The sequence below is a fragment of the Cryptomeria japonica genome, chromosome 2, assembly GCF_030272615.1.
Source record: "Cryptomeria japonica chromosome 2, Sugi_1.0, whole genome shotgun sequence".
Classification (NCBI taxonomy): Eukaryota; Viridiplantae; Streptophyta; class Pinopsida; order Cupressales; family Cupressaceae; genus Cryptomeria; species Cryptomeria japonica.
The window spans coordinates 24,001,799-24,014,061 of NC_081406.1; the positions used below are offsets into that span (position 1 = coordinate 24,001,799).

The following is a 12,263-nucleotide window of genomic DNA, read 5'->3' on the forward strand; positions in this document are numbered from 1 at the left end:
TCCAACAAAAAATCCATGTACTACTTTATGGATTTCAATCCAACTACATCCAGGTATCTTTTGAATGCCTCTATCTTTCATTAATTTTCTTACCATTTGAACTTCACTCCAGTAACCAATTTCTGCGTAGATGTTAGATAAAAGAATATAAGTAGCTGTATTTTTAGGATCCAGCTCAAAAAGAAGAGTTGCTGTAAATAATCCCAACCTTATATTCTTATGTGCTCTACAATTACCAAGAAAACACAACCATACTATCACCACAGGTTTAATTGGCATTTTGATGATGAAGTTTAGAGTTTCCTCAGGATAGCCAGCACGGCCAAGAAGGTCAACCATGCACGCATAATGATCAATTGTAGGTGTAATCCGTTAGGAGTCACTAATGAGATTGAAGTATTTACAGCCCTCGTCCACTAAACCTGCATGACTGCATGCCAATAAAATACAACTGAAGCTTACATGGTCAGGGTGTGTTCTAGAGAGCTTCATTGATTCAAAAAGACTAAGAGCATCCTTACAGAAGCCATTTTGTGCATATCCTGCAATCATTGCAGTCCATGAGATCACATTCCTTTGAGGCATTTGATCAAACAGTTCACGTACCTTCTGTATGCTTTCACATTTTGCATACATATCTACTAGGGCATTTGCAACCGCAACACCTAACAATATGTTCATTTCCATTATACTTTGATGGATGTTCGTGCCCTGTTGTAAAGCTCCCATGTTGGCACATGCTGGGAGAATACAGACAAAGGTTGTTGAGTCTGGCTTTACACCTGCTGATTGCATTTGCTTAAATGTTTCCAGAGCCTTTTCAACACACCCATTTTGCGTATATCCTGAAATCACTGCATTCCATGATATTACATTTTTTTGAGGCATTTTGTCAAAAACTTCACGTGCCTTGTGTATGATTCCACGTTTTGCATACATATCAATCAGAGCATTTGCAACTACAAGATCTGACATAAATCCTCTTTCTATTATGCTTTGATGGATGTCCATACCCTGTTCTACAGCTCCCATTTTGGCACAGGCTGGCAGGATGCTTGCAAAGGTCGTGGAGTTTTGCTTGATACCCGCCAATTGCATTTGCTTAAAAGCTTCTAATGCCTTTTCAACAAGCCCATTTTGTGGGTATCCTGCTTAAAAATTAGTGTGAGAAAATGTTTTATTAATTTATATTTTTATTGATGTCATTTTTATATTTGACCAATAGTGATTCACCATTAGACAACAAGATTAAGCATTACATTTTCATGCTAATTATTGAAATGGAAAATACAGGTTCCCTTAGGGTTAATCTAGGCTAGTGCAATCAAATACACACAAATAAGCACAAATCAACCTAGATTGTAGAATGATAGATTTGCTTTATCTTCCATTAAATAATAATGAATTCATTGCAATATGATGACAGCATGAAACATTTGCCATACAAAAATACATCAAGTATAAATTAGTCATGGTAATGTATAATACTATAGTCAATATGATGCATTTTATCCAAAATTATTACAGTGTCTAGAATTCTATTAGGCAAAGGGTCGAACATTGGCCAGTGACAGAATGAATGTATAGCACTTTCAGGAAAAAGAAAAAACTTGAGTCCCACACTAGCAATTTATGTTAATCCCAAAATACAATTCCACGAAGGGTTCTTTCATACAAGCAACCAAACATTATCGCAGAAATCTTATGTTTTATAGTTCTCTTGAAGCTGCATGTATGCTTCCAACCTTGAATCAATATTGAGTACCTATCTTATACAAATGTGATCCACATACAAGTCCCTGCCTACATAAACAATCTAGAAATGCAGAACACATCTTGCATCCTATAGCAGAGCTGCTTACATTGGCTGGGATAGCCAAGATGCAAAGTTTTGTTAAAAGAATCAAGTGCATATCCAACAAGTAGTTGCTCAATCCGCAGTTATTCACAGGATGTTTCATATTTTTATATACTGAACATTTGAATACAGGATTTCCATCCTAAAATGCAAATGCTCATTCCTTTCCTTCCTACTGCTTCATCCTATTCTCCCTGAGGGGACTCCTGATCAAATGACAACAGCCAACACAAAGTTGAGAAAAAAGTTAAACCATGTGAAAGTTGCATAAAATGGCACTTTACGGACCTACCCTCTAGGCATGTAACATACCTCTCAGGACTGATTTCTGAAGCTTTCTTCTTTTGTTTTGCTGGCACTGTTCTTGTTACAGTAGATACTCCATCCACAAATTTTGTACGGAATATAACATTGGCATTGTTAAACATGCCTTCCTTCAGAGAAACAACAATAAACTGTGCATTGCAGTGTCACAAATAAGTATCTCCAGAAAAAGCCAATACAGCAATTCATTATATAATCTTAACTTGCATCAACAAGGAAAGCATATACCTGAGAATGAGGGAAATGAGCCTTTATCATTCTTCCAATGTTTTGTGTGTGACTGAGGTCAAGAGCAGCATCAACCTGCAAAAATTCACACAAAATCATTAAAAACATTGATGTATAATGGGCAACAATCTATTTAAATCACCATTCATCATCTCTATAAAGTACTTTGAAATTTTCTAATTACTAGCCCTAAATTTTCTAATGAAGGTTAAAAAAACGTGCAATGGAGATGAAAAGAACAAAAAAATCAACTGAGACGGGATACAACAGCAAAGACAACATTGCATTTATAGAGAGAAGAGCAAATAGTGAGAATCTAATTTAACAGCAATGTCAATAATTGTCAAAATACAGAACAGTAGCAAGAAGCTATCTATATAACTACCGCATGATAAATAACCTACAAACATAATGGAAGGATTAGTAGACTTAGACAGAAGCGGCATATCTTCAACAATTCATGGTCATGAACCTGTTACAATTTTTTGTCAGAATATCAATGATTTCCCATACTCCTAACATTTTAGTCATCGCACATGCAAGTTCCTCCCATAGCTGTTCCCCCGTGCTGTTTAGTTTGATAGAGCATGTGTGTGCCTGGGATTCCTGGCATATCAGGAAGACCAATGGCATTGCAACAAAGCATTTAGTAATCTATAAGTGTTATGGAGCATAACCTCCACAAGTTGACACCTTTGTCTCATTGTGCCAAATGTTGTCAAATAGAAAAGAATGATAATCAAGGCATAATTGATAGGAAAAGTATCTCCTTCTCAAGTTCTCAATTTTAACTCAAACACAAAAAAAACAGAGATAATAAGGTTTAAATGTGTAATATTTCAAAGCAGGAAAATGGTGAAAGAAAGAACACAAATTATACATCTAATGTAAATTTAATCATGTTTATCACTTCACATTCACCTCATTTATGCCATAAGAACCAAAGCTATTATAAGGACAAAACAATGTTTTAAATTTTTATAGCACCTAGCCTCGATAAAGTAATAATCTCCCCATGATAAGGTTATCAGTAAAGTGCAGAGAGGATTGTCAACTTGGTTAGCAGAATGGCTAGACAGAAGTCAACCATCATCACTTAATTAAATTTGATCCTTGAACAGTCCAACTTGATTATTATGCCCATTAATTACTAGTATTACAAAACAGGATGAAACTCTAACACACAATTAAAGGAACCAAAGCACCTTCCTGTAATGAATATTAAAGAACGTTATCAAATTAAATAATAATATAGGTCATTTTTTGCAGCTTTACATTCATAAAAAAGTTACAATAACTGCTGGTAACCATCTATACAAGTGCAGAAATAGTATGAAGACAGATCACATATAATTTGTGTGCATAAAGTTGATACCTCATCAAGAATGTACAATGGCGCAGGCTTGAAAAGCAACAATGCCAAAATCAAGGAAAGTGCTAAAAGAGAACGTTGGCCTCCACTCAACTCTGACAAGGACTGCTTCCATACACTTCCAAAGGCAACCCTAACCTCAAGCCCATCCAAAAAGTCACCACCCTCAGGAGGTTCCAATTTTGCCATTGTTCCTTGTAATAGGGTTGAAAAAATAGATCCAAAGTCCCTGTAGCCAAAAAAGCATTATAATATAAATAATAAATACATCGTCACACTTAGTTGTTGCACTTGTATATATGAAAACCCAGTGCAAATCTATTTTTCAATCAGAAGGTAATCAAGTCAGACTTACTTGTTTACTTTCAACCATGTAACTTTCAGAGTTTCTTTCTTCTTTTCATCGAGTTCATTAATAACCTTGTGAATCTTTGATTTGTCATTCTGTGTAGAAAACATAAACTTTACTACAGTTTACAATATCATGAGTTCCAAAATGAACATCAAACTGGAGAAGAGATGGCTTGAACCTCAATGATGCTCTTTTTTGATAAAAGATCCTTGTACTCATCCTCTGCTTTTTCAAACATTGTCATCACCTTCTTATTGACCCTCTTCTCTAGACTTCAATCAATAAAATTCAACATCAATACAGTATGAATTATAACGAATAAAGAGGGAATCTTATGTATAGATGTTCACATATAGAGTGTACTTTGTTATAGTCAAAATAGCCACCCAAGTAGTATATTGAATATTCCATTCAGAAAGTAACATATACATAGCACCATAAACAAAACAAAAATTTGCAGATAGAAAGCAAGATTGGTGACCTACAAAATGCCCAATATATGTTAAAACTTGATTTCTTTTGACCTTAATTCAAGCAAAAGGCAACCCATTTGTTTTATACCTTGACTGCTCAGCTTGCAATCTATCATATTCCTCTCTTGCTTTTCTTGGATTGCGAGCTGAGAAGTCATAATCAGTCCCTTCCTTTCCAAATAGTTGTCTCTCTGTCACTATCCACTCATGCTTCTCAAGTAGCTTATCTACTTTTAATGAACAATCCTTCTGTTCCAACTCCAAACGTTTGATCTGCCATCGATTTCAAGAACACCATGTTAGAATTTATACTTTAGCCTTCTCTAGAAACAACATACAGTGATACTGGATTCCTTCTTTTCCTTTTATATAACTTCAAACTACCTCATTATCCAATTTCTTTCCTTCTAAGTTTGCATCACTCATCTTCTCTTCAAGCTTGTGTTGCATCTTAGCCAGAGAATTGATTTGAGCATCACGCTCTTTGATCTTTGCACGGTTCACATTCAGCTCTTCTTGAGCTTGGTCATAATCTTTTTTTATGGCATCAACCTGAACATAGAAAAAACAAATTTGCAGTTGATGATACAAATAACTCAAATTATCATTGCCCGCCACATTCAAATTAAGCAAGACACGACTCAAATTTCTAAAAGAGAACAAAGAAAGCATGTTTTGCGACAAATTTATAATATCTCAAAAACTATCAAAAAAGTAGATATATAATATAGTCAATAGCATACCTTATTACTTAATTTGTCCACCTCATCTGCAAGGATTTTAATTTGAGACTCACTTGAGACTAACTGAGCTTCCAGTGAAGCCTTTTCCTGAATAACAGACTCCTTTTCCATAACTAGCCTCTCCTTTTCAACTTCATGGCCCTACCATGCAAATAAATGGTAAGTTGCTAGCAAGAAACCTCATTATAATGTGAGAAACTGATTCCTATATTACCTTAAGCTCCTTTGAAGCTGACACCATCTGTTGCTTCACTGACTTGATCTTTTTATCTAGACTTTCAAGTCTACTTTCACGGTCTTGACTGTGCTTCTTGATTGCCTTTTCAAGGGTAGTCACTCGAGAAATACAAGTCTTGTGAAGTTCATCTTTTGTTAACGCTTCTATCTTGGACATTTCAAGCTCCTTTTCCATTCCGGCAACCAATTCACTTAACTACATACAAGGGTAGAATGAATTATGGTTACTAGACAATTCAAACAATCAAGGAAAGAATTGTGGACAAACCAAAACATAAAGTCAAAAAATTACTGATATGAAAAATTGACCACAAAATTTATTTCAAAATAGGTACCACTCGGATATGATTTCTATAGAAATGTATTGTAAAAAATAATCTACATAAAATCTTAAAAGACCAGCACCTTCTCTTCAAATTTCAATTTAATAAAAAGATGAAAACAAAAAAATCATGCAACAAGTGTGAGGTCAGAGGATTACCTTATGGTGCTCATTCTGCTGAGCTCTATTTTCAAAAAGAGAAAGATCGTAGGACTTTAGCTCTAGCTGAGATTTCAAATGTGAAAACTTCTTTTGCAATGGCAACAACGTGGCAATCTGGGTAAGGACAACAAAAATAATCCAAGGTCATATTCCTATGTGAACTTTTAGAGAGAAAAACAAAGCAGAAAAAGGGAGTATAAAGAGTCAAAACAAGCATATGTTCAGATTAACATCTTCAAGGTAATTTCCTAAATACATCATGGATGTAGACATGAACCCAATTACTAACTAATGAAGCCACATAATGATCCTAACACAAGCAAAACCGGAGGAATTGAGGAAATGATAAGCTTCCAACATGAGAGTTACAACATCAGAGTAGTATATATAATCTGCAACATTCAACACTTAAACCTAGGATGAATTTAATGATTATGTTTTAGAACCAATTTTTTAAAAAAAATTGCACTCTGTATCAGGACACAGTGACTTGCCAAGTATGACATATTGTAGGCAAAATTTGAGTACATAGGTTATTAACCAAAAATTTGTTACATATTCTAAAAGAAAATAGCCCTAAATTAATGAAAAATATGCACAACGATGACAGAACATATATTCAGAGTAATCAATTCAAAATAAAGTGATGACCATAATCAATGTTTAAAGTTTGACTTGGAAACAACTAAAAACAGGCACCGCTGAGATAGTTTTTGACTGATTAGCAACATTGTCAATAATAGTGAATCTGCCGAGGGGTTCACAGTCAAAAGGGCAAGGTAGAGACACCAATTGCACCAGTTGAAAAGAAGACCTCACAAATGATTCATGAGTAATAACTTCCCACATGGTACAGGATTAATGAATTCAAACATGAAGCCAAGAGTACGGCGTATGCAAGAGTGGTGAACATCTTAACTATGTTACCAGTCTTCCCACTGAAATATTTGACAGTAGGTGTATGACCCTCGGACAGGCTTTGCAACTATTCTTATTAAGATAAAACCATCTGTGGTCTTTTCAGTCTGAGGATTTCCATAGACTATATGAAATAACAATTACGGGAGTGAATGTAGCCAAAAAAAGAGTACAGCAGCATAGAAAAGTGACATTATGTCTATTTTTTGCAGTATCATATAAGAAGAATAGAATTCCATTTATCTCAATTGAATTCATATGAGTACATTATTGGAGCAACATGTTGCTAAAGTGGTGAAATCTATGCTGGCAATGTAATTCTGCAAAGATAGACACAGCGAATTGCAAATATGGTGCCCACTATTCGAATTGAGTCAGAGTGAGAGTGAGCTATCAATGGGCCACTTATGTTTCAAAGGCCAATAGAAAAGCAGCTGAAAAGCTCAGACAAACAACAAGGGAGTTCGAATAAGATTTAATGTGCACCCATTTATCATGGAAGCTGACATGGGAGGAACACATAACAATGGATCAAGTATTCAAGGAGCATAACATTATTGTTGAGTCTGAAAAGGAGATATGCTATAATGATCCTTAAGAAAAAGAAAAGGTTTAGAGATGAATGATAAAAATTAATTGATGTACTATTTAAAAATTTATATTCATTGTTGGTAGAATTCACCCTGCCAACACAACTTTAAAAGCGTAGAATTTATGTGTTTCTTTATAACAGTCTTGTGCAACCAATGACGCTGAAGAAACAAGAAAAGCATAATCTTTTTATTCAGAGGAGCATGCCATAAATCCAACATTGATTTAGCAACTCTAATTCAAGGTTTACAGCAATCAATGCTTATGTTACATAAAAATGTAGTTGAAGCTGCCAACTATCATACCTATATTCCAATTTTGATGAACATGGTTGCATTGGCTGGGGAAGCACAAGGAAATACTCTTTAAGGCCACAGGATCTATCTTATAGCATAATCAATTCATTGAGTGTCATTGCAATTTTTTATGTCACAAGTGTACATAAAAATTAAAATGAAACGGGAGATGACAAGAACTTAAAATCTTGTAGCATTGGAAATCACAACGGAAAAGGCTCAAACAGTCAAGCAGGAGCTTACAGATTTAAAAGCACTTTAATATTGTCAAACTTCTGCAAGTCCTAAATTTGTCAAAATAATACTTAGGAACTACTGTTAAATATTGCAGATATGCAAATCCTTCTGCTATAACAGTCAGAAGACTGTCTTTTTCTTCTAGAAGCACGGACAACAATTGGGAAAGATGCTGTTTTACAAACATGAACTGAATATTTTACATCTTTGCTCAAGTTCTGATGTAATTAAAGTTAATGCGTCATATGTGAAAGAATGCAAGTGAAAGGAAGCGGTACATGATTCTCAAACCATTGTATGTAAAAACTCATGGCAAGATAGCATCAGTTTCACATCAGCAATTTTCCACATTGTTTACTGTTAATATGTTATGTACATAGAGATTTGTGTTTTGTTTATGCTCTATAGTTTCATTCCCTTTTAAAAATCATGTTTAGAACCAAGGCATGTTATTTCACATTTCCTATTTCATGATAAACCATATTCATTCAAATGTATAGTTTTTTTTGTTTTTTTAATTTTTTCTAAAAAGATGTTAAAAATATGGTTGTACTTCTGCTTCAATCCTTGTTAACTTGTTTTGATGAATAGTAAGCTCAGTCTCTGCCTCTGACAATGCATGAAGCCGCCTTAACAACTCACCCCCTCCCCTGCATGACCAAAAAATAGCAACTGAGCTTTTTTAACATGCCAAATAATGCATAAAACACACATGATGGTGAAAAGTATTAGAAATTACTTCTTTTAGAGAAAGCAATTTCTAAAATCACAAAGCAAATAACATAAGCACTAATCTCAATAAAAAAGAACCAAGCAAATTCAAAATTTTAATCAGTCTTATGAAGTAAAATCCTTAAAGAAGACACATAGCCAATTAAATGAGCATGTTACGAAAGAAGCATTAGAAACAAATCGTATAAGAAAAAATACTAAACAATCCCTAAAGACATTCTTACTTGCGACTTCCACCTGTAAGAAGACCACTTGGCTGAAAAATGTCGCCTTCAAGAGTTACACTCGGAGATCGTATATCTCTATGAAAAGCAATCTACAAGGCATAGAAGATCACTAATTAATGTTTGTGTTGCTCCAATGAAGAACTGGTATTTGAAAAAATGAATATCCTGCACATAAACATCAAATTCAGACCAAGAATATAAGAGATCCCTAGCAATGCATATAAAAAATTTCCAAAAGTCTCATTAGACTACAGTTTCACGGCTTCATAGTTAGTACTTGTTTGTGTTCAGTCAATTGGATTCACTACACTTAATGATTCTGGTTATTGGTTGTATGATGCCACGCTGAGATATAAAAGATGATGAGATTTGTTAGAGTAATGTAGCTTTGTCATAGTAATAATATCTACAACGTTTAGATAATGTCAACATTGTAGAGGCATAGATTTTTGGCTTGGTTAGGCTTGTGATATCATTAACATATTGGTGTCTGTTGTAGTTTACTTGTTATGAGTATGTGTAGTTCACTTCTTAAGAATATTTAACAAGCCTCTTTAAAATATAACAGATAACTGCCCAAGAATAAAGCATTGCTCCACAGAGTTTAGAGAACAAGGGATCGTGAAGTGCAGGTTTCGGGGACAAGGGGACCATGCCCCCAAACTTGGGGATAGTAACAGGACAGCAAATGGCAGCCATGAAATCTTGCCCACAAATGGCAGCTCAAATTATATATATGTATCATGGCTGCAAATATATGTATCAAACTGGGACAGTAATTGCCATGAAATCTTGCCCACTAGTTATCACTGCAAGGTCTTAGCTCCATGTTTTTGCAAAAAATCATCGCAATGGTTGTTGAGAAAACCACAAAAAATTTCTCCTGAATTGCCAAAAATCATACCAACATGATAACTCACTGAACATCAGTTAAAATGGAATGGAATTTTTTCACACAGATAACTAAAGGAGCCCTTATTTCACACAGATAACTAAACGATAAAGGTTTTTGCAGGTTGAATTGCTATTCACAAAGGGTGTGTTTTTATTTATTTATTCATTCATTTTAGTTGACTTAATCTTTTTCTTTTTCAATTTTTTTAAAAATAGCAAAACAATGCAGGTATGCTTGCATGCACTTATTAGAAAGCATCATTGTTAATAAAAGTGCAATTATTTATCACGTATATTTTAAATTATGCTCTCTTTTATTCAACTAAAAAAATGGCAAAATAATGTGGGCATGCTTGCATGAACTTATTAAAAATCACCATTGTTAATAACACTGCAATTATTATCACGTATGTTTTAAATAATGCTCTCCATTCTACAAATGTGAAAATGAGTTCTAAGATTAAACCCACATTTCCCATAACCATACATGTGCACCTGCTATGAAAGATGAAGGTAGTTTCATATTGTAATAACATGGTTACAATGGCCATTTGATGGTATTCTGGTATCATGACAATGCTTCCAATAGAAATCTAGAAAACTAATAGATCATATTTCAAAACCCAGTCTGTTGCTGTGATAAATTTTCCTGCTGATATAGTATAATGTTTTTTTGTCTTTTACTGAAAAGCCTCTACCTCTTATACTGTTTTTCCACTTAAGGGCAAGGCCCTCCTGACAGGTTTCTTGACCTCCACTCCAATCAGTTGGTTGCCCCTATAGATAGCAAGGGGTTTTCCGAGTAAACCTAGATGGGCTCTCCTCCATCTCAGTCAAATAGCAATATTAGCAAGAATCAATGATTTCATTGGTAAAGAAATAAGCTTCTCCCATTTGAAAGAAGATAAGATACTGATGTCAGACATAAGAATATGGAAAAAGAATTTCTTTTATCCTATTATCATAATTAGCATATGCTGTGTACTTTAAGATCTCAATAGCCCAGACAAAAACAATCTTTCTGTTCAGAAGTATGTTTCATTGTTACATTTTTTACCAATAACTAAATCCTTCTATCAAAAATGATATATTAAAAAATTGATTAAGGGATAACAGGTTGCAATTAGTGCCTTCAAAGCACATAAAAACAATATCCAACTAAAAGACTACAGAGATTTTCCAGAATAGCTTCAACAAATTAAAGTACTAGTACTAAAGGTCTCCTTATTTTCTCCTTTCTTTACCAGTAAAACTGTCAAGTCAGATCACCTCAAAACCATTATATTTTCTTTGATTTTATCATTCAACATGCATTACTACAATCACAGAATCTCAAGTTACCTCCTTTGCAGAATCCGAATTGCTACAAACAAATGTACCACCAAATACAAATGCCATAGCTGCCTGCAAAAGCATGCATAATCCATAAGAAAGCTAATAAACCATCACATAAAAAATTAAATGACAATAATCTGAATATCAGGCTATCCAAAATATCATACAAAAGAAAAGAATAGTGTAATGTGAATGAAGCACATAACGAAGGCCCTCAATTTAGCGATGAACATGACAGATGTCATTAATGACAACAAAATAAAAGTCATTCAAAATCATCATAAACAACATACATCATTATGCAATCATCCTTCCAAGAATATGCTCTGCAAAATGTTAAAATATTCAGAATACGCTACCAAGCTTCTTCATTTTAAGGTTCATCCAATCAACATGATAATTTATGTGTAAATATATCAATGGAATAGAATGAATAAGACAATGTATTCACGTTTTTAATTGAAAAGTATGAATATTAATGTCAAAAATATTATAATGCAAAATCGGGACAACTGGTCCAGACTATGAAAGGATTTAAAAATTTGCAACAAATGTCTTGGACCAACACCAAATTGAGATTACCCAATGTTATTTTCAGATCCAAACTTTTCTGTTCTTTTAAGACTAGCATCAAGAGGTAATGGCCCTTTCACACCCAATTGATCCCCCCAATCATGGGCCCATGGGTGATAAAACCACTAAACTTGACAGAGCACAAATCAAATGATCACCTCCATGACAAAGGCTTCCACAAACTCAACTTCACTAGAGTGTCAAGAGGGAATCCAAGTTTGTCTAGAGCCAAGTGCATGATCAATAATTCACGAGGTTCCTTGATTAATGCTTCCTATGTGATGTTGGAACAAAGCACAAACAAGCTGAGGAACAACCTCTAGCCCATAGAATTTCCCTAGACAAGGATTGTGGTATTATGCATGTCACAATTGAAAGTGAATCAATTA

At 34.3% G+C, this 12,263-nt stretch overlaps 1 protein-coding gene across 1 annotated transcript in view; it reads right to left on the minus strand.

The window, feature by feature from the left end:
• Positions 1-1,597: 1,597 nt before the first annotated feature.
• The window catches only part of LOC131048512 (structural maintenance of chromosomes protein 2-1), a 30,063-nt gene continuing 19,397 nt past the window's right edge, over positions 1,598-12,263 (minus strand). Inside the window, exons 8-21 of the mRNA XM_057982480.2 lie at positions 11,308-11,370; positions 9,070-9,161; positions 8,667-8,763; positions 6,069-6,185; positions 5,565-5,783; positions 5,351-5,491; positions 4,992-5,159; positions 4,696-4,880; positions 4,313-4,406; positions 4,138-4,226; positions 3,786-4,011; positions 2,411-2,485; positions 2,171-2,313; positions 1,598-2,064 (exon numbers count right to left, since the gene is read on the minus strand). Coding sequence (XP_057838463.2) covers positions 2,031-2,064; positions 2,171-2,313; positions 2,411-2,485; positions 3,786-4,011; positions 4,138-4,226; positions 4,313-4,406; positions 4,696-4,880; positions 4,992-5,159; positions 5,351-5,491; positions 5,565-5,783; positions 6,069-6,185; positions 8,667-8,763; positions 9,070-9,161; positions 11,308-11,370 — 1,743 coding nt within the window. The 3' untranslated portion in view covers positions 1,598-2,030. The remainder of the gene's footprint in view (positions 2,065-2,170; positions 2,314-2,410; positions 2,486-3,785; positions 4,012-4,137; positions 4,227-4,312; positions 4,407-4,695; positions 4,881-4,991; positions 5,160-5,350; positions 5,492-5,564; positions 5,784-6,068; positions 6,186-8,666; positions 8,764-9,069; positions 9,162-11,307; positions 11,371-12,263) is intronic.